This window comes from Ochlerotatus camptorhynchus, unplaced genomic scaffold (genome assembly GCF_037179485.1).
Source record: "Ochlerotatus camptorhynchus isolate MF236.1 unplaced genomic scaffold, CSIRO-AGI_Acam_v1.1 ptg000182l, whole genome shotgun sequence".
Lineage (NCBI taxonomy): Eukaryota > Metazoa > Arthropoda > Insecta > Diptera > Culicidae > Ochlerotatus > Ochlerotatus camptorhynchus.
The window spans coordinates 2786676-2810534 of NW_027040672.1; the positions used below are offsets into that span (position 1 = coordinate 2786676).

Consider the following 23859-nt stretch of genomic DNA (forward strand, 5'->3'; position numbering starts at 1 on the left):
TTCCGATATTAGACCCATGGAAAATTCAAAATAATATATTGTCACTACAAATTTACTAAGTTGAGTTTTTTTTTTATTGAAAATGTATATTCAACCTTACGATATAATACTATGTGTCTTAACTGACTAGCATAATGTTTTATAACTAGATACTTACAATGTAAAGTTTGTCAAATTCAATAGCGATTTAATAAGATATTTACAATGTTCTTTTATATGACCAATTCTACTGCAAATAAATACATTTTATTATAATAAAATATTAATTTATAACCAATGTTTACACAGTCTTGATATGCCTCCATGCCACCATGTTTGCGCCTTTAAAAATATAACATAGGATACTAATGTTAGAAAAATATTCGATACACAACTCCAGTCCTATACAAACAAATCCATCGACACTGGTAACTGTAACATTAATTTTGGCTTAATTTATTATCAGTACCCTCTAAAAGCAATACTCAATTTTTCTTCTCTCGTAGGGCACTTGCCTTTCGCTTTATTGTATTGACCATACTCGCACACTGGCTCTATGCAACGTCCATCTTTGATACACCTGAAAATAGAATTACTTATTATTAACTTAGATTGTAGCCTCTTCAATGTGACAGGTATGGTTTTTAAACTCTTACACTTATCCCCAAATGCTATGATTCTATTGAGAAGTCATAGGCATTGTAACATACCTTCTATTTTCCATAGAAAAGTGCTCCAAACCCCGCTTGAATTGATCGCACTGCGTATCACTGGAAGAACAATCGCAAATGCAGCGGTTCTCATCATCAATTACACGTTGAAATAGTGATGGACAAGTACAAACTGGGACAGGCAGCATTGGCGATGATGTTGACGTACCAGGCACTCTCCAATGAGGTGAATCATGGCGACTAAAACACGCACATTCAGTGTGATTGATAAAACTCAGTCTTTCAATTGATGGCCTTGATCCAACTGTTTGAACCTGAAAATAGTATGAATTGAAAACCAAACTTACGGATTCAGTTAACAATACTTCTGATTGGACAAAATACTCACGAAAAAATATAGCTCTACCGTAGAATTTTTGGATGCAGCACAGGTCTGCGTCGGTAGGCAACATCCAACATCATCACCACATCGATGAAGGATTGTGCAATGAGGAGTATACTGCTTTGATGGATCATTGGATGCTAAAATCATTTTCGGTTTTGGAATGAAACAGGAGCCCTCTCGTCGGATTTTGGCTGCATGGAACGACGCCAATCGCGAACCATCTATAAAAGAAACATCAATTAATTTTGTAGAGATCGAATGTCAACAGCTTTATCACCTGTTTTGTGTGATTCTTTTTTGGCTGGTTTTTCTTCGGCCGTTGATTCAGATGCATCATTCTAAAATAAAAATAAATAAATTAATAAATATAAAAGCCTGTGCAATCAAAAATCAGAATATTTTATAAATTCTTCACAGCAGAAAGCTTATCTGATTCTGATTCAAATATGCAGACGTGTCAATTATAGTATGATTTGACACATTCTAGAGGAATAGATTGCTGGCAAATTATTGCAAATTCAGAGAAAGTCAGCATTGTATTTGACAACCGCAGAATGCTGTTATTGAGAGCTTTCCATGCCATGCATTAGGAATTTGTATATTGTATGGTAATACTCTATCTATGCCCAGGGAAGTCATGAAAATTTCCAACCCGAAAGATTTCATCGACCAGGCCGGGAATCGAACCCGTCACCTCCACCAGCTTGGTATAGTGTGCCTTTACTGACAAGGTTATCAGAGGCCCCATAACCAAGATTCTCAGTAGCAAATTAAGGGAAACACTCAACAATTTTGAAAATATGTGAATAAAACAAATAAAACGTAAAACCACCATTAGAGAAAAAAAAGTAATTAATAAACTTTAACTACAGACTGATTATGTCGTGGCAGAAAAATTAAAATCCCTTGTTTCAAGTATATGAATAATTTAAATTTAAATATTTAAAGATCAGTTCGCTTGCAGATGTCTCAGTGTCGATCACGCTGTCGACAATTAATATATGTACTCGACACAAGCTATTTTTTAGAGCTGCCTGTAGTTCGGTCTCATTTCTCGTTGCCATTGAAAACAAAAATGTGTGCTGTAGAAATTAAGAATAGGGGAAATGGCTCTAATGTTGGCCTATGGATCTAAGATTGGGCCCATCGGTAAAAACCTGCTATTTATCAATTTCATCTACATGAACGCGTCATTGGGACGGTACAAATGGATATTTTTGGTCGAAATTTAGTCGATTGCTGAATTTATGCATGGGCCCAAATTAGGGGCATTAAGGCCGACATTACATCCCCTACTATCGAAATCCACTTTCGAAATGGAAGTGCGAAACCCACCATGGGCGAAATTGTCAATCCGGATCCCTTTAAGATGGAAGCAACTTACCAGCAATTGTGGAGGAGAAAGTACTTTTTTAAGTTCAAGTCAGAAGAGTCGATGCTGCATACATTGACGTTCAACTCGAAAATTTAATTTTCCACGCGGGGGACTCTATCATCGATGCAAGAAAGTTTCGTTTTACTGTGCTGAGCTGCGCGCACGCTTGAGTAGATAGATAGAAGATTAATTAAGATTTTGAAGATTTCCTGCAGAAAGATGTATCGCGATGCAAGTAGATATGAAAAATGAAAGTAGATTTTTCGTAGACTGATTTGCTAGCATGAGATTTAGATGTAGCGCACCCCCTGATTTTCCACTATGTTAGAATAGGAAATGGTGGGCACGACATAACGGAGAAGCTACATAAAATTTGTCTACCAGAAAAAAAATAGAAGAACTCATGATTTGTTATTACATTACGGTTGTTACATTCAATTGTAATTATATTCAATGTTACTTGGCTCCATAGAGTGTTCAATATAGTTGAACCTTAATTAAAATTTCATCTACAATATTGTGGAAAATCCAGCTTAACACCACTCAAACTCTATAAATAGTGGTCAATTTGACAAATTTGGGAAAACATTCAACTCTCCCTAACTCGATATTGAAGGGACAATCGAGTTAGGGAGGATATCAAGTTACGGAGGTATATTTGAGTAAAATGTACGGGAAAAGTGGTTGAAGTAGCCTAGATTTCTATCGAGTTCGAGAAAGATCGAGTAAGGGATAGTTTACTGTATATACTAATACAAAAATGTTTTTGCATCTGTATGATTATCAGATTAGTTTTTCAGCTGCTTTATACAACAAGTCGTAAAAGTCGCACAATAACCACACGTGGTTTCGTTTCTTTGAAAATTAAGTTATTTTTCAATACCACAGGCACTTAAACAGTTACTGCAGAAAAATGCATGAATCCTCCCAGCTATATCATGCTGTACAGAATAAGTGTACAATCAGGAAACGTTTCATTCCAAATAACACCTTTCTAATAATGCTCCAAGCTACTTCAAGCCTTCAGATCAATAAAAAGCTGAAATAGCAATATATCCTGTTGTTAGGCACTACCTCCAGTAAAAACGGCCTTTTATTACTAGCCTGCCTAAGGAACCGAGTTAACTCACGATTGACAGAAACGAGGTGAGGCAAGATTATACCCATTAAGTGGTGTGCCACGAAAAGAATGCGGGATACGCTCAACAAACAACGAAAGCTACTCTACGCAAGCATCGCGTATTCAAGGGATGCATCTTTGCAATCACTTCTTGCGTTCGAGAGCAATGCATGGATAAATGTTACGTGGCAAAAGGAAATCTTTCCTTTTCGCCAGCGTCGCAGTTGTCATATACCAATTGGATTTATTAAAAGCAATTGACGGTTATTGAAGCATGCAAAATTCATATCGATGATTGAAGCCAATCGATCAAACAGATCGGGCAAGCAATCTCTACAAATTCCTTCCTTACCATGCAAACTATTTCATCTTCCATGAAAACAAAGAAGCCAGCTGCCAATCATTATCAGTAAAATTATTTAACTTGGCAATGGAGTTAGAGTACACAGTTGAAAATAAAAATAAAATTGAGAAATGCGCTCTCTCAATAATATAAGTTTACTCTACGGCTGAAAGTTTCTTTAATAAAGAAATCAATCAATTGAGTTTACACTAGAAGCACGTTGATCGAAGAGGCCTCTAAGATAAAAGTCCACCGCTCAAAATCTCATTAATATAGAACTCAAACTAATTTATGGGTTCATATTTTAATTATGTCCCGCTAAATTGAGGAAATACCCTCCCCCACCCTTTCTTTCGGCACGTTTTTCTTCCTATACCTAATGCATTGCTTGTCATAAAATCATACACCCCAGAGCGTGACATAAAATATGCACCACCCCTAATGTCCGTCTTATTTAGAGTGCAACCCATTGTATTTAAGAATGTTAGTACAACCAAAAAGTGATCGTCGAAAAAAAACCTTTCAAAAAAGTGCTTCAGCATTCCTCATAATGATTTATGAATACTACTGTCGTCGGAAAATCATGTCATTGGGATAAGACAGAGTGAACTATATTGCAAATATAAGATATTTAATCTAATCAGAATATATTTACATGTATAAACAAAATTGTAAACGACCTTGCAATGCAATTTACTTTGATGCACTTTCGAAAAAGGCAAACCCAGTTTCGGCACATCATTTGAGATTGCTAAAAGCTCGCGTCATTTTGCTTGAATAGTAAAATGAATGTAGTGACGAAAACTCTTTGCAACTTGAAATTATGCGTCGAAAAAAAAAATGGGTCCAAAAATGCATTAAAGTACGTTGCACCTTAACATATTCTGTATTCTTCATTCTTCATATTCAGCTTTCGTAAGGTAGGGGAAATGGATGTAATGTCAGCCTAAATGCCCTTAATTTGGGCCCATACATAAATTCAGCAATCAAGTCAATTTTCAATAGCACCCAAAAATATCAATTCGTACCGTCCCAATGACGCGTTCATCTAGATAAAATTAAAAAATAGCAGATTTTTAGCGATGGGCCCAATCTTAGATCCATAGGCCGACATTAGAGCCATTTCCGCTACTTCTGACATTTTCTGGCTTCCTTTGTAAGAAAACGTACGAAAATTTATATTATACGTTATACGTTATACGTTAAAATTTATTTATACGTAATAAGTGCATGGTCTCTAAAAAGAATGGAAGCTAGCTACTATTTTTCGCTTTTGTTTTGGTATTACAAAACGATTGCAAAACGTTTCATACCGTTGGGTAGACTAGAGTTCTCTGTTAAAAAATGTTGTGAATGTTTATAAATTTGCGATCGATCGGTGATTGTTTCTTTTTTATCGCGTTTAATCCTATTCGCAATTTGTTAAGAACATTATAACATTTGCAGTTTGCAATATAATTAATTTTAAAGGTTAGTTTTGTCATAAGGGAGATATCTTACTATCCAGAAAGTCAACTTAATGGGATTTTATTAATTGTAATAAGTCTATACTAGAGATAGTCTAAAATCAGAACAATGATTTCGAAAATTAACGGTAAATATCTTATGTTATCAGTTTTATATTTTTGATAAATTCACATAGCTGTTGTCCTTTGCTGTCGATTGTTGCCGTTACTGTGAAACTTTGAGGCACATTACAGCCGAAGCTTGTATGTAGACTAGAGTGATACAAAATTTGAAATTTTCGCTCCACAATACTTAAACGATTCCAAATCGGATCCTGACTAGCCCCTAACCCATTTGGTGAGAGACTGAGATGGCACCAACCATTTGAAGTTTGTATGGGAATTACCATGGTAAAACCAAGATTTTTGTTCATGTCTATATAATAATTCAGTATATCGGTCTGCTTCAAAAGCTTTCAACTGTACTTGTAGGAAATTTTCCCAGCAACAACTTTGCTCAAGACCACTTTTTTTTATTAAATGCAAGGATCGAAAGTTATCAATGGTTCAATGCGCTGATGTCTTATGATCATGCTCAATCAACTGCTCAGCAGGCAACATTGGTGTTTCTGGGGCGTTGAATAGGCCACAAAAATCATGGCTACTATGTCACACTGCAAAATACAGTGTTGCGTACAGAGCAGCTGCTTGATCATGTCATAAGTTTACAAATCTCTTAAATAATTAATAACATTTTCCTGTCTCGTTTTACATAGAAACAATCTTCAGCAAAGTTGTAGCTGAGAAAATTTTCTATAAGAATGGCTATCGAACTGTTTTGCAGCTCAACATGGAAAAAGTCTAGATGGCAATGAACAAAAAGTTGAGATTTCCCATAGTAATTTACATGTAAACTTCGAATGGCTTGTGCGAAGTCTGTTTCTAACCAAATGAGTTGTAACTTTGGGAGACTAATCAGGACCCGATTTGAAACCATTTACGCACTGTGGAGCGAAAAAGTCAAATTTTGCATCAGTCTAATGTAGACGTTGTGGGAGCTTAGTTAGATATTTGGAAACACGAAAATGTAGTATGACTGTCAGCATTTAGTATTCCCAACTTCTACTAGGTGTTTTTCTTCCAACCGAACTTTCTTCAAAGATTTTTTGGTCGATTAAAGTATGGTGTTAGACGACCAACGCAAAGAGTTGTATCAAATGCGACCGACCCGACACAGCGGACAACTAATAGGGGTTAGGGGATAGGGGTTCAGAAACCTCTCATAAACTATCAACGTAGTTTATGAACAGTCCCTTAACCGTAATGTGTGTCATTTGAATAACACGGTTAAAAGCAAAAATTCCACACGCACATAAAGGTTAATCAAAAGATTCTAGACACCTTATTTATAAAAAATCAGTTTGGGACTCGAACAGTTAACTTTTTTTCAAAATTCGGTTCTCTTTACTACCCAGTATCATATCATATCAACAATAATGTTCAATCATGACCCTATATTACTAGTTTATTTAGTCATACTTTCACTTCCTGTTCTCCGTGTGTAATTTGAGCATGTCTTCAATTATCGGCTCTGTTTCATCAATGTCCAATGACAAGGCAAGTTTTTCAGCATAACAAAATATTCTTCTCCCTTTCTCCCATAATACTGGTACCAAGATTAACTCATGCAATCAATATACTTGTACAAACAATCAACCTATTAATGTTGCATTTATTAATGAGAGAGATTGTTCAGGCCTGCGGCAAATTTTTGATGGGAAGTATCAGTGTATCATGATAAACATCATATTTTCCATACGCTAAAGCCAACCGAACGGCTAAAACGAAAACAAAACTCAAGTCAAGAGGTCGATTTCGTTGTGCCTTGCCCTTGCATCATTATATTCACATGGGCCTTGGTGAGGCCCGTCAAGCTAATCCACCTAGTGGCATAACGAAATTCAAATACACATTCTGACACAGCTGACGTTGATTTTGAATACATTGGAGATGTGGTGCCTAATGAAATAATATTTACATTGGCTTTAGTTGTAAATCATAATTAGTTAACTCTTCGAAACTCAAACCTATTTTTGCAGTTTGAAACCTATTTTTGCAAGTTTGAAATTATTATGTTTTAACTGTTCAAGTCCTATGGTGAGGATGGATTGCTCTTTGAAGCATCGACCATTTCTTTTTATTAGGGGTGATACTATAATTATGTCTATAATGTTATCAAATTGAGGAAAAATTTCCCTTTCGTCACGTTTTTCCTATACCTAATGCATTGCATGTCACAAAATCTTACACCCCCTCCCCCTAAGAAGCTTAAAAATAATATTTAAAGGTAAAGGCGCAGCTTTAAAGCAAGACTATGCTGGAGACGGCTGGGATTGAGTCCCGGTCCAGTCTAGGATTTTTTCGTGTTGGAAAATTTCTCGACATCCCTGGGCATACAGTATGATTTTGTTTGCCACACAATTTCTACTAATGAAAAATGGTAAAGGCTTAGAAAGCTCTCAACTAACAACTGTGGAAGTGCTCAAAGAATGTGAAGGGTTGGCACCAAAGTGTGCCTTTTGTGAATATTCAGTGAAAACACGGAGTGTGGCGAACAGTGCTGAATTGTTCAAATTTGATCGGGAGAATATAGCATTAATTTATCTATGTTAAGATGGATTAACAGCCCATTCAATTGCGCCTAACTTTGCCATTCTATGTTAAAAAGTAATGAACGATGCACCAAAGAGCGATCTCTTCCTGGTGACAAGCTTAGTTGATCATAAAGCATGTTTAGGATGGCAATAATTTTTTAAAGAAACCCCCTATTCTTGTAAAAGAGTCTTTGCTTAAGTCATCCGTAACTTTAGGTAAAAGTGCAACTAGAAAAAAAAATGAAAAAACGATCATTTTTGCAAAAAACAAAAAGTTTTTCAAATTTGAAGCTTGACTCTACGTATAAATGCTTTAAATTTATTTGGGTTGCGGAACGATTAGTTATGTTTTATATTACCCCTAAGAGCTGCCACTAGCAATTAGACATTTTGGTACCAATTTCTTCAAACGATACCTCAAAGTCCTATTTCGCTGAAATTATATTATTTGCTCAAATTTGGGTTACTGGATCTGAATTTGAAATCAAATTTATTCTAAATAATTTCGAATCATCAAAACGACTTCATATGCAAACCTATACTAACTTAATAGTCTACAATTTTGACACTGCATACGTCTTCAGGAAACCTAAATGAAGTACAAATGCTTAATGTTGAATACAGGTATACCTCGATATAAGGTAGCTGTCACTTTTGGCTTCCATTGTCGATATCTATAAATTGACAATTCAATCATATAAATCATGCTGCCGATGTTGTTATTCTTTTGCTTGATTGAATGATCGATTGCGAGAAAACGGCAATGGAAGTCAAAAATGACAGTTAAATTATATCGAGGTATACCTGCATAAAAACAAACTTGACCAATTCAATCCCACAATGAAACTTCTATTTGCAATCACATTTAATTTTTAACACATAAAAAACGTACAATATAAAAACTTAATGCAAACAGGATCCAATTTCGAAAACACATTTTATTTTACTTTTTAGTTTTCCACAAAATTAAAAAGTTCAACTTCTGATTTCCTTATCACGTCCAAAGTTTCACAATTGACCGGAAATATGCGAAAAAAAAATTAAAAAGAGCTTAAGATTATAACGCAGAGAATAAGAAATTTGAAGACATTAGAGACGTCTTCCCAAAATCAAAACCGGACAGTGTGCACACCTCTAAAGCATTTGCCAGGTTTTAGAGGTGTTTTGTGCGTTTGATTGAAAAATATTCAGGTTGCTTAGAAAAACTTCCCCTCCAATTAACAACTCAATAAAGAGTGAGCCCAAACTGTCCCGATAAATTTATCACATAATTCAATACTACATACTCACTTTATTATTTTCTTGTTTCTCTCCATACCCACTGCCGTGCTGCCGGGAATTTCCATGGTTGTTTGTGTTTTGCGATGACGCTTTACTGCTTTTTGAGATCTCGGATTCATGAAAGATTGGACTTGCAGTTGTGCTATATCCAGCATCACCTTGTGCTTCAACATTATCAACATCATCATCGTCATCCTCATCATCGTCTTCTTCCTCGTCTTCATAGTCGTAGTAGAAATCTTCGGATTCCTCTCCCGTTGGCTCGTTTTTACACTTTTTACCACTGCACTTTCCTTTCCCTGTTGAAAGGGACTTGATCAATCGACTTGAGTCTTTTTGCTGATGATCCTTATAATAGGGTGAATGAGATTTATAGCTGTTGAGCAATTCTTCAAAATAAGTTTTGCTGTATGGAGTGGAACCAGCCTTCTTGAAATTATTTAAATTATTGCTATTTATAATACTCTTAGCTGACGATTTTTCTGTAGCAACTCCAGGCGTAGAAAAATACTCGAATGAATTAGCTGCTTGATGATCGATGTGCACCATGTTTTGATGAATGCTATCGGATGAACTGTAAATTAAAAAAGAAAAAGAATTACTCGCTAAAGCGATAGTCGGAAATATTACACATCAAAGAAATTGCGACTGTGATGCAAACATGCACGGGTGCACATGGCTTACGGGTCAAATTTCAGAACATAATCAGTTTTACACATGACTACATCGTACTTGTTATTAATCATCATTTGTTATAAATCATGGATGTGAATGATGCACGTTTAATGAGAAATTTATTTATTTAATCATTCTTCTTCCTCTTGGCTATTACGTTCGAACTGGACCTAAGCGTCTGCACTCAACTTTGTTCTTTAAGCTTCTTGCACGTACCATTTTTGCATTTTACACATTTCCATGAAATCCCCGAACGGACCAAAAACAATTTCCACAAATATTTTTCTTGAGTGTCACTGTGACGCAATAGAGCTGTGGAATACATGCAACATTTATCTCAAAAAGCTACAATCCAAACTGTGCCATAAATAATGCGAAATGTCCAATTAATAGTATCCACATGAAACACTTCGTTCATTTTATTATCTCCCAGCAAAAGGAAACATTTTTTTCAGCGGAGATGCACAAGTAGTAGCTCGGCGTAATTAGGTCATACTTTAAAATAAACCACAGCACTTACGCACGTTCGCTCCACGAACTAGCGACACAATTTTCAAACTGTTCTAATCTAATTCACTTTTGCTACTATAAATATTCGCCAGTAGTAGTGTAGAAGCGTCAGTTTCACAAGTGCTTCCGAAATGTAAGCACAACGTGGATTATACCCATGAGCATTTTCTTAGAAAATTACAGATCACGTAAGTACTTTCTGAAATGAGGCACAGCATAGCATTTGCACAATTTATTTACAAAATAAATGTATACAAACACAATATTTACAAAATTTATAATATTTCAGTTCTATACTACAGGCACAGTACAGTCAATTCATTACATAGACCATAATGTGTATTTCTCAATCAATGCGAGCATTTGTTTTAATAATTACCATGTATTTATTAGCAATCATGTGCGATAATAGGTATAAGCAACTGCTGGTTTCAACCACAATGATTCGATGCTCTTTTCGCTATTAACAAACGCCACTGAGCTATCAACTACCAAAACTCAAACAAGGTACACCTCTGTTCAACATAGTAGAAGCATTTGTACTTATACCAGGTAGGCTACGATAGTAACATGAGTCGAGTCGTATCATTCATACAGTCAAGTCGTGTATTAGATATTAATTAAGTTTACACATTTTAGACGTTCAAAACGTATCTGTTGAGAATATATAATTTCTACCTTTATACTGCTTTATACATTGTACGTAAAGAACGCACAGTGGGGTGACAGTGGACATTATTTTAATAAATAGCTATTCCATATTTCACACCATAGTAGACTCTTGCGCTATAAACAATCTCGTAGAAGTTGTTTCGATCAGGTCAGGGCCAATTTTACCATTATATATAATATAGCGCTATATTTACAATAAAATATTATATCGACACAGGGACTACTCGTGAAAGAACTTTGAAAATAGTACTTAGCTAATTAATCCAATTTTCATATCCAGCAGATCTCATTAATAATCACATGTTGAGATAAGGATCAGATAAGTAGTTTCTCAGCATTTGCAATGTTTTGTTATTTCAACAAATCCCATAATTACGTAATTTTCTCGGAAATTAGACAAATGTTCAACATACGTCTCTAAGTTGATTTTCCAAAATCAGCCATAAGATCTTTGCAAGTTATCTATAAATTGCACCAATAAGGCCTGTACACTGAAGCAAAATTTCACATAATCGCCATTGGTGAAATCCTTTAAATTTTATTGGATATCGAACGAAGATATCAAATAAAAGTATCGTGTCATTTTCGTTCCGTGTTGTCTTATCATGTTAGGCCATGGATTGACTCGCATGGCTACGAATAAGACACTCAAGGCACCTGAAGTTGACCCAAAATTTCTGAAATCGATAGAAGCAGAAGAGGCGTTTGATTCTAATGAACTCTAAAACGGTCATTGCAAAGTTAGCCTATAAGACCTCAAGAGTTTACAAATAATATCTGAGACGATTATTCATAGTCCCAGTGGACTTATCCCGTAAACTAGCCGGATATGATTCAAAAGGCTCCTGGATTTAGCTTTAAGCTACTATACAATATTTAGAGTTGCATCAATAGACATCCCGTAGTAATGTAGGCCCTTTTCACATGTTGCGCGAGATCTCCTCTTAAGTTGACCCAAAAAGATTTATTAACACCCGGCATTGCTCAGGAAAATTTGATACGTAAATATGTTAACTCACTTCTCATTTACTTCTTACGCATTCTCTTCTCACGTTCTGGTGAATCATTCAATTTCGGGAGAACAGTCCTTAATGCACCCTGGCGTAAAATAGTCTCCTGGCGTAAAATAGTCTCCTGGCGTAAAATTAAGTATTTTCCCCTCAATTCCCGGGTTCAGCCCAAAAACCCAAATTTGAGTAAATTGCATACAGTAATTTTCATTTAAAACTAGCAAAAGAAAATACTTACTCTTAAGTATATTCTACCCAAAATAAAGTATAATTCACGTAAATTTGGGAATATGCAATTTACTAAAAAGTAACTAATTATGCTAACTCTCGTTCCTTTTTTGACAACAATAACGAGTGCAAGTGAGAGGCTCAACTCAAAATTAAGTGAAAAGAACTCACATTTTGGATAGTATTTTTTCTCCATGTATATTAGATTATAAAGAAGATAGAAAGAAGATTATCCATAAAGCTCCTAGATTTACTCAACTAACATTTTAAGCTTATAAGTCATCATTTCCAGCGATGTGGTGTAAAGTAACTGAAAAAAGATACAGATACTCTACAGCAGAAGCTAGCAAAATACTTTTGGAGAGCGTTTACTAAACTCTATCCCAGGTCTATGAGTTGATGGGTCGATATGTAGGGTTCAAGTGTGAGAGCTGCCAGGGAATACAAGATCGACGGAAAACAAATCAAAGAAAAAAAAAAGGAGCGCTGCATATATATATATACTCATTTGATGGCTTCTACACAACCTACCACTATTGCTGATTAACATAAACATCAAAAGTGCTTTTTCGACAACTTAACAACTTGTCCTGTACTCAGCTAATAAGCTGTGTTAACACTACTTTGAAAGCATTTTTACAGTCAACTTGATAAAACAGAGAAAAAATGTTATATTCCATTTAATAATAAGTCAACTAGGTTTATTTTTAAACTTATGCAGTTTTACAGCTTTTACAAAACTGAACTAACTATTCGAGAAAAATAACTCATGTGCACTATTAGAAAACCTCTACTCAGCGATATTGTTGTAGAAGGTTTACGTCAGTTCAAAGTGTTGGCGTAGCGAAGATGGTAGTGTCAAGGTTTGCCAATGCGGTCGTCTTGACTTCGAGTCCAGGTTCCAGTGCAGGGTAATAATTTGATGGTGTGCTTATAACTGATTCTCAGCAAAATAAAGTCAATAAATTCCTTTAACAAAAACAAAAAGTAAACAATATTTAACCCTGCTTCAAGATAACGCTTAGTAGTGATTATTGGATAATCGTGAAAAGGTTGAATAAGCGCCTTTTAAGTTCAGACACAACTAAACAGCAGAATAACAGCTGTATAGAAGCGCAAATGGATATGCAATAAGAACTTGTCACAACTGTCCCAACAGCCATAAGTTGCTGACTAAGTTCGCCAGATTTGCTTGTATAGAGATTGAGTAAAGATTAATTCATATCGTATAGCATTTGAATACAGCTTAAGGCTGTATATAAAGTGTTCACATTGTGAAAATTGTTAGTTGGGTAAGGCACATGGAATTTACTCGAAAAGCCATATCAACCCTTTTAGAGATATATGAAAATTAAATCTGAGTCCACCCGAAACATACCACGCGACTATACGCAGTCATGAAACTCAAAAAAGTTAACAAAAAACTATATTTTCCATGCTAGCATTTGAGTAAGATGTCATAACTTCAATCACAAAGAATGCCGTAAAACAGTTTTCAGTGGCTAACACATATCCTCTGAAATGCTATTATTTTGACTTGCACTGTATAAATATAGAGCGCGAAAACGTATCCTGTATAAATGAAATGTGTTTGGCTGGTTACATTTACAACGAACGAATTCTTATCACAGTCCATAGCTGCTGCTTATACAATTTGACTATTGACTTTAACGACAATTACATACCGTACATCCCTAATGATTATTTTCTCATGTACAAATGACGAAATAAAATAAAGTGATTGATAATGTTATTAAATACAGCTTTATTTATTAAGCGCTGCTTTGGCTTGGTGAAACACACGGTCTACAAATAACAATATTTTGTAAACATTGTCGTTTGTCTGAATCATGCTTTTTCTCAATTCTCTCTACATTTGTCTCGGGGTCAAAAAGCAAGCGCTGTCTACTACTGCTCAGTCCTGGCTGATTTGCCTAGTCGCGCAAAAATATTCGCAGATACCTCCTACTGTCGGCTCATAAAGCATTGGTCGCAACTGGTCTGCTCTGTCTCTTTTTTTATATTTGCATTTTATAGGTTGTTTTAGTTGCACTCGTCTGTTCACTGAATATCCCCTTTCAACTTGCAGCTTCAATGCAGTAATGGACTGTGAGAAAAAGTCGGTGCTAATTTTTCAAATCGGACTATTATCGTGGTTGGATGGAAAGGAATTTGAGGCTGTCCGTGCCACTGAAACGATCCCGCGTAAATGAAGGAATGCTCTATGCATAAGTTGCCTCCACTGTCTTAGACAGGTGTACTAATTTGATAATAAAAACCATCATAGCAAACCGCATCACAGTGGGATTGAAATAGGGAAAACTGGTTTAAGGTGGCAAAAGGTGGCAATTTAATGATGACAAAATTAGGATTTTTGCCGTCACAAAGTGCAACATATCATTATAAATGCCATATTAGAGTAGAATTTTAGTAAATAGTGCACCATGCTCCGAAATGACTCCCGATCCTTTTCTTTTTTTCGAACGGGTTTGAGCAAAAAATGTAATGTTTCTATCAAATATGACCTCTAATAGCTGTTTATACAACAGTTACAGAAAATCAAGATACTAACCAAATTCGACTGTTGGGACCTCAATATAGATCGAAAGAGGAGCGGAGAGCAGGGGGTTCGGCCATTTAAACTTGACCCTAGTGAACAGTGTTAAATGAATTAAGTTCAAAATGCAGTTACTATTTTCGACCGTGAACTGGCCAAAATAAATGCTTTGATAGTCGCCTGGCTATCTGATCAGAAAGATATAACATTAACGATTACATTTTAGTGAAGACTGCTGCAGCCTCAGCTCACGAGAGTAAACATCAGTCTGCCAGCACAAAAAAACATCTGTAGGCCAATATTGGTCACACAAAAGTTGTATAAATCCATTTTATACACGTAGATGATGGTTCCCAGGTTTTCCCAATGGTTATTCTGCACTGTCCAAAGGTCTGACTCTGAACTCAATGTGCTCAGGATGACTCCCAAGACTGCTCACATTAATGTCAGAGCCAAAAAGACGAAAAGGGAATATGCCAGAAAGGTTCATCTTTTCAGTAAATAAGTCAATAGATGTTTTGTTGAAGAGCGTTCTGCATTAGATCAAATGAAGTACTTAAGCGCATACCAACTATCAGAATGAGATAGTCGTCAGCAAAATGATAGGTAGGAAAGTCGTTGTCGTTGAATTCTTTTAGCACTGTATCCGCATCGAGAATTCACAAAAGTGGTGACCAGACTCCTCCTTGAGGGCATCAATGGACACTCAATTTTAAATTTCTGCTTGGCGTAGAATCGAGAACAGATTTCGGTTCTTTAGCATCTGGTAAATCCAATTGGTAATAATAAAGGTTGAACACGAAAATATCCGGACACATTAAAAACGCTGCCATTAGGCAATTTTTTTGGTTTTTTTTTCAAAATTCACTGAATCAAGTTAAGAGTGTATAGAATCACAGTAGGCATTGATTGTCAGGATAGGTTCATTTGTTTACTTCACCAGAGCAAGCACGTCGCGATTCGGTCTGGCACGCTCGAAACGAAAAATCGACGAAACGTACTGCCTGGCAGTTGTCGATCAAATTCCTGGGCAGGAATTGTATACCTCGGTTGACCGAAAGAGTGCCCCGGGAAAAATATAAAATCAAATAAGTCGAAATTCCCCAAAAACTTCCTTGTATGGCAAGCAATCTGCAGTTGTGGGTTGAAAAGCGATTTCAAGTGGAAAAGGAATTTGGTAGCCAAACAAGTAGGAACAGGGCTCGTGCAAAAGAAGAAAAGTTCGAGCAATGGCCTGTAAGAAGAAAGACTGAAACACTGGTTTTACAATAAACATAATACCTAATGTATAGCTGTTACATTGAACTATGAAAAATAATACGCAATTTTAAACTCCCTAAAAAAAACTCCACAGCAAGAATGCTTTTCCGATATCACATAGGGTTTCGCAACATTTTTTTAATTTTGTTTAAAAGAAAACTGTGCAACACGACTAGAAAGTTTTACTATAGTTATTTAACTTTCTAATGGTATCCTTAGTTAAAGGCTTCAAGATACTTTTGCCCTAATACGTTACGATTCTTAGGTACCACTTACTTTATGAGGCTCTACTTAGGGTAGTGTAGACGTGTATAAAATAAGCAAATGGTCCTTCCACAGCAAAAATGTCACATTCTTAGATTGGCAGCCAAAATCGTGAACAATTAACAATGTGACGCTGATCACGTTCTTGCAGTCAGATGGGAGTGGGTAAGGAATATTAGAGCGAACTACATATGTTGTTTTGGGGTTCGTGTTTACTTCTACGTCCCACAGTGTGGGACAGTGCTGCAAAATCTCGACCAAACACGGCGATATATAGAATTTTCAATTCTGCTTTGGTCACTCATTTTAGCTAACAGTCATCGTCAAGGCAAACCATGTCAATGGTCAGTGACAATGCTGTCAGTGACAATGCTGTCAGTGACGAACATGTTCAGATTTTTTTTTTATTATTTAACTTTGTAAAGAAATTAAATGAAATTAAATAACTTAAGCAAAACAATTACATGGAGCCGTTAAAGTGAACAAGCATCTACGTCCTGAACTGCTTGGATAACAATAATGTGACACAGAATGCACGAAATTAAACGTTTTGTAGCTAGGTGAATCTTTGCAATTGATGAAAAAATTAATGAGATTTTGACAAATCTAGATAGAGCTGGAATTAGGGCGTAACAGTTTTTGTAAACTTGGTGATTTCTATGAATTCAAGGCACGCCTACACAAACCAACATATTCATGGGAAATCTTTTTTATTGTCGATTTGCCAGGGAGAGTCATTACTTTCAAGAAATCATCGAGAGAAGTCATTGTTTACAAAAGCTGTTACGCCCTAATTCCAGCTCTATCTAGAAATTTGAGGATCAAATTTATCAGTGACTACGTGATAAACAATTTTGTCAATATCGTGCGAAAGTCTGTTAATGACAATGACAAATCTCAGCACTAGTGCGGGATGCCGGACAAAAATAAAAACTGGTGCTTTTTCCCATTTAGACCCATAGGTGTAATGGGGAAAGTTGTAAGTGGTGATGAACACTACTATTTGCATAAATGACGTATGTTGTATAAGTAATCGCAAAAGTATCCCAACGGCCATTCTCTGTAAAATGGTGGAAAACGATGGTGTTTTTGAGGAAGTTGTTCATGGTGATCAGGATAGTAATACATGAGTTATACGTAATCACTCATGTGACTTAAACGCCAACATACTTAGAATCAAAAATCATCGTATTAATTTTATTACAAGCTAAACATACTAAGATTTTGTTTTCGTGTTCGGTAAATTTTACCGAAATCATAACAGCTGAACGTTCGGCAAAACTTTAACTTTCATTTTAAAGGCTATTGAATTTGAAAATAATTTCAAAACATATTCAACCTTGTTTAAATGATCAAATCTTGTCATTTTAGTGGAGATTCAGTTTCAAAGTAGCTGAAAAGCAATTGAATTGAATTGCATAAATTTTACCAAACAGTTCAGCTGTTCAGATTTCGGTAAAAATTACCGAAGTCGGCGATAATTTTTAAGTGTATATGTTCTACAATTGCAATTGAAATATACCTTAAGGCGTACTGAGTGAATTTTGTTTTTGTTTTTATAGAAGATAAACCACTTATTGAAAATACGTCTGTTTATGCAGCGGATTATTAAAAATCTCACAAAGTTGCAAAAAGTTGCAGCTACATTGTGTGCGGACACTTCTAAAAACAACTTTGCGCATGTTTTAGGGTGGAACTCGGAGGAACTTTTTTATGAATCGATCATCAAATTTTGAAGATTAATTTCTATGCATTTGCACTTGAATTTTCAACGTTCCAATTACCACCATATATGATCAAAACACCTGAAATGCGCTCTGGAAGTATACTTTTCTTACCTTCATTGATATTCACGATTTTACTTGAATTTATTTCTCGTAGTATTAATGTTTTGGTAGTATGTTGAAGATCAGTGAAAAATCAAGAAATTCTACTAGATACTTGCTACACTTGTTACAGTAGCTACGATGCATTCAAAAGTTTACATTGGTAAGTTTGTAGATGACTTCTGTTATGTAAACAAGTACAGAAGGCATCTGCAACCGTATCTGAAAAGTCAGTATACCTGGGAAAAAAATACTAAAAATCGATTTTTGCCCATAGGTCAACGCACTGTGCGTCCCCAAAAAGATCACAAGAGGAGATAATTAGTTAGGGTTCGTCGAATAAGGATTCATGTTGATAGCTGATGTGATCATAGTGTTGATTCAATAGATTGTTTTCCGAAATCCACACGGATAATAATTGCGATCGTTTAAAGCCTAATAAGTCAATCATGTGTCCTTATCAACTCAGGAATGCAAACAAACCTGTAGCGTGCCCCGAAAAAAAAATTGTTTTAAAAAGATAACTTGCTCACTCCCAGGTGCAATAAAAATGAAAACAATTTTACAATTCAACAGAACATTGCACATTGGGTCCTCATACTACAATCCTTAACATGTTCCAAAGCATGGATATTATTGCATTACGAGAACGGAAGGAAACGAGATTTTCATATAAAATTTTAAATCAGAAGTTACCGAAATCAACCTTTTCCTTTTAAGCAGATATTATCCTTGATTCTCCTTGAATAATAGGTCTGATTCATCATGTTTTTGTTCATTTGAGATTAGGCTGATTATCTATACCACTTACAACATACGTGCTTAAGCCCACGTAAACAACATCGTAGAGTTTAGCTACATATACGACAATTGCTTTGAATGCTAAGATTAAATCATAAATACACAGACAAACGGACGTAACTCTCAATCGTCGTCACGCATTTAGCGTTCAATTCAAATATTATTAGTTTCTCAAATCCCCCATCGGATCACTTTGACGTTTATTTACATTCTATCTAACTTGTATGCAACTTTGTTTAAGTATTGGCAAGCAAGCTTTTTTCCACGAATAACTCATGAGATGTCGTTAGTGAGTATCGTATCAGAAATATTCAGGAAAATTAATTAATGTGCTACGTCTGTTTGTCTGTGCTTGAAGCATTAAGTTGAATTCTTAGAACTAACTATACCTACGCCTAGATCATCAGTTATAAACAATGTATCCTAATTAGGAAGCATCATTCATCTTATGCATACGGCTGCTAATTAGATGCTGAAATAGAATTGAAAAGAAAACGTTCCATGTTTATTTGACACCATTTAACCTTGCAAGTCAACAACTTTATCTTTGCGTAAGACGGAAAGATAACGTGCTTTGGTGTATCATTGCTCGTTAAATTACGCTTCATTTCCTCTCTCAAAGCATATGCATCTGGCGTGTTGTTTTATATCATACTAGTAATGGCTTCATTGTGGTTAGCATATGAATCATAATTAATATCAATAACACTATAAGCTGCCTAAATACATGTATCTAGAGGAAGATCTCATGCATGTTGCATAAGTGTTTCGTTCCAGTTGCGTTAGGTTTGCGTTTGAGTAGGCAGAATATAATTTCGTGTTGTGTTTTGTTTGCCTTATTCCGAACAATACTAAATCTAATCTAATCGTAAAGTTTTAAACATTTCTAGATCTACTCTCAGCCTATGCCGGCATTTTGGATTTATTTTGATGCTTGCCAATGAATCAATTCGAATCTTGCTATACGGATAAATAATTAGAATTTGAAAGGTACACTCGTACATGAGCATCGTACCAGCATCATACTTTGCGCAGTTCCTAATGATTTTCTTGATTTGATCGAGATATTAAATTAAAAAAAGAGATTTTAAATTAAAATTCCAAAATTCCAAAATTATTAAGTTTGCTGAGTTAGAAATAGTGGTTGTAACTCCGTATATTATTTTATTGGTGCGTCCCTTAGCTCGCTCGGTAAAGGTGCAGCTATGAAGCAAGGCCATGCTGGAGGCGGCGGATTGGATTCTCGGTGGTGGGTTAGAACATTTCTCGATTTTCTTGTGCAAAAAATATAATTGGCACACAATATATACGAATACTACATTTTCAATTAACAACTGAAGAAGTGCTCGAATTAAGTATCAGGTCATTAGACCGAAATACGTTAGGCCGAAATTGAAATCCCTTTAAAAAATAAACATGAGTAGTTCTTCGAAAATTTGGGTACACCAGGATTTCATATTATTTATTTTCTATGTTTTATTATTTTGGAGTTTTTTTTTTTCTTTTAAAGTGAGCAGTTTTTTTTGAATAAATTGTTCTCTTGATTTTTTGCACTTTGATTTGTTTTCATAATTTATTCCTAGAATTTATTTTTTTAAACATGAGCAGGCTGTCAATTGTGGCATTCCAGGTTTTTATTTTATTTGTTATACCATGCATTATTTTCTAGGAAATTTTCCTTCTTTTAAAACCAGTTCCTTCGAATGAAATTATTCTTATGATTTTTAGCAATTTGAGTTTTTTTTTCATGATTTATTCTTAGGAGCGTTTATGAGTATGTTTCCTTCTCATGTTTAAATGAGTAGTTATTTCAAATGGCAGTGGGCGGAAGTGGCAAATGAGCAAGAGCACTGGTTGAGCAGAAGTGTAGCGAACCCCACACGTATCAATATATTGACGAGAAGGGAATTGTTGTCAATAATATTGATGATGTGAATACAGAATTATTGTCAATACCGATTCATTGACGTCAATATAAAATGTATTAACAATACGATTATTGTCAATAAAAGCAAACGTGTAGGGTCCACTTTAGTGGGGTAGGAGCACCAGAAGTTCCGGTTCGGTGGGAGTACCAGTCAGCTGCGACTACCAGTGGAGTGGGAACGGCACTAGAGCGAGAGTGACCACTATTTCACACTATCCCCTGGCATCCTCTAGGAGCCACCTGTGCTAATAACCAAATAAGCCAAACGTACTTCGGCATAATGACCCAGCAACCTCGAATAACACTAAGTTTAGAGCAGGTGTTAATGTCCCAATTGGGACGTAATAGCTTAGGAATATGAAGATAGTTCAATATCATGCGTGACTGGCGCAAACATTTAAAGGCTTAAAAAACAATATATGAACTAAGTTTACGAGAGTACTGAGGTTTAAAACTGACTGGACATACCAGAAATTAAACAGAATGATTGAGCGATTTCAGTGCACCTTGTAATACAATTGAAAATTTCATTACATTTGTGCACAACAAACAAAGTTGGGTCTATTGTCTGGAGATAATAAATTAGCCAGAAAATGTGCATTGCATACAAATTAATGACTTATGACTAATGAGAGATGTTTTAAAACATGAAAAAATATATACCTTAAATTACTACGGCTTAGCTTCGTCGTCTCGATTCCGCCCGTCCTAGATAGCATGAATGACGAATTATCGGGTGAGTTAAGACGACTCTTGCCACGGTTTTGATGTCCCAACATATTCCTGTTGGAGTGATGATGCATTCTTGAGTGATGACCGCGTGGTCGGTGATGACTTGTATATACATGGTTGTCCATTCTAGAGTTCACAGCTCTCAAACTGCTTTTGTATGCACGAAGTGCTTGCTGCGCTTGAGTAATGTGTCGATTTTTAACATAATGATGTTCGTGGCGCACGTGGTGTGTCTTTGGCATTATGGACGCATGTCGGCGACGATGGTTTTTTGCACTATAACTTTCGAGATCGACAGAACTCGGTGTCAAATCCAATGGAGCTGAAGTTACACCCGCCGGTGGCGACAGAAATGACTCATCGATGTCATAATAATTAATGTCACTGTCACTAATGCTCCTACTAGCCCGAACCGAACCGGCACACATTTTCGCTTTCAAAAATAAATACAGAAGTATGAAATAAAACGTGAAAATCTTCGTCGCGCCTATTGATGATCTCATTATAGAACACTTGCTTCAAAAGCGTATTGCTACACATTGAAATTTATTCCACTTTGCTGAAGAATGGCATTTGTTTTATCAGATGATAAATTTTCATTCCTTCAGGCTTCTCAAATAACACCTCTCTCTAAAGCCGATTTCTTCAATTCCTTTGTCGATCACAGTCAGCAGACACTGCACACTTTATTTTTACTTTTCCTAGTTATTCGATTCTTTTCTTCAGACCTCTCATGTGAATCCCCATCCGTCGATCAACTTGTCTGTGTTCCGTAAATGCGCTGTGTGAATGATATAAAACAATCATTCTTCAATAATATTCGGTTTTCTAATTATTTATTTTCCTTTCACACACTTTTCTCCAATCACATGCCGTTGTTATTTGATCTTGTGAAATCTAATTTGAACTCTTTTCCCATTTCTTCCTTTTTCTTCCTTTAGATTCCTTTTTGAACTAATCATTACGTGTCTCAATTTCTAGACATCGCAAGTCGATTGCTCCACTCCACTTACTACTCCCAGCAAGACTGCACACTCACAACAACCGAATGTCGAAGATCCACACTTTTCGTGAAGGTAACGAATAAAAAATGACACACGACCAGTTGCGAAGTGAGTAAAATTATTTTTTTTTATTTCGAAAAAAAAATATGCGAACGAAAAACCAACACAAAACGCAGACGCTCGAACACGATGTTTACTGCCTGATAGACAACGCTAGACTGAGAGAAGCAACGTGGTTTACTCTGAGTCATGTTCGCGCCACTGGCATGAATGAATATACAGCTTGATCTATCTCCCGAGCCAGGCAGGACCTGTGACGCAAAACAAGAGAAGAGATATTTGTAGAAAAGAGCAGCAGACTTTAATTCAAATCTCTTTGGGGGGAACCCGTTAATCATTTTATGACGATTAATCAATCATCACTACACATCGCAACAAAACTGGTTGTTGATATTTTCGGATTCTGTTAAAACAAACTTACAACCATGCAATTATCCAATCATCTGCCGATCGCTGAAACTCAATGTTCAGACATCGGTATTACAATGTTCACAGTTAATACCCATACTTTACACACGCTACTTACTCTCGCGTAAAACGTGCACGCGACGAGTTTTACATGCGGACGATTCATCAACCCAAGGAGACGTCCGATCATTTAGATGTTCGTTGCAATAAATCGCCAGCGTCGACTCCTGCAATTTTCTCTTTGGTTGCAGGATGAACAATTCTCCCGCTCTCCCAGAATCCTTCCCGCGGAGATCTCGCAGTGGTCGCACAACGACTTCGAGGAAATGTGTAAAAAGCGGCATGAACCGTCCATGAAAGAAAACTGAAAACAAACTCGAATAAATACCGTGTAGCGAAAGCATTATTTCATTAAAGGGTAAAGGCACCTCATACGAACCACTTTCCGCAATAATTCCAATTAACACTCCGAACACGATCCCTGCGGTTAAATGTGTAACGGCAAATTGACAATGTTGGAAACATCATTACTCAGCCATTTATCAATTGAAAAAAATATATAATTCGTTAGTTTTGCAGCAAATAATGCCAAAAGGAACAATGAAAAACGTTAATATATAAACGAACCATGCAACTCATCGGTGCATTTTGTGCAGCTGAATTTCGCAAAGC

The 23859-nt window shown here is 35.9% G+C and overlaps 1 protein-coding gene across 1 annotated transcript; it reads right to left on the reverse strand.

The window, feature by feature from the left end:
• Positions 1-258: 258 nt before the first annotated feature.
• Positions 259-22989, reverse strand: LOC135702014 (uncharacterized protein DDB_G0283357-like). The gene is made up of 6 exons (XM_065222962.1): positions 21647-22989; positions 9263-9827; positions 1313-1373; positions 1039-1256; positions 690-964; positions 259-559 (listed from the first exon to the last, which is right to left on the reverse strand). The coding sequence occupies exons 1-6, from the start codon at positions 22216-22218 to the stop codon at positions 442-444; spliced, it is 1809 nt and encodes a 602-aa protein (XP_065079034.1). The 5' UTR covers positions 22219-22989; the 3' UTR covers positions 259-441.
• Positions 22990-23859: the final 870 nt, after the last annotated feature.

Bases quoted from the DNA above. Each gene is read 5' to 3' on its own strand.
- LOC135702014 (XM_065222962.1), bottom strand. From the start codon at position 22,218: ATGAGATCATCAATAGGCGCGACGAAGATTTTCACGTTTTATTTCATA. The intron at 9,828-21,646 runs GTATATATTTTT...TTTAATTTACAG, and splicing joins CTAAGCCGTAGTAATTTAAG to TTCATCCGATAGCATTCATC. The intron at 560-689 runs GTATGTTACAAT...TTCTATTTTCAG, and splicing joins TTTTCTATGGAAAATAGAAG to GTGTATCAAAGATGGACGTT.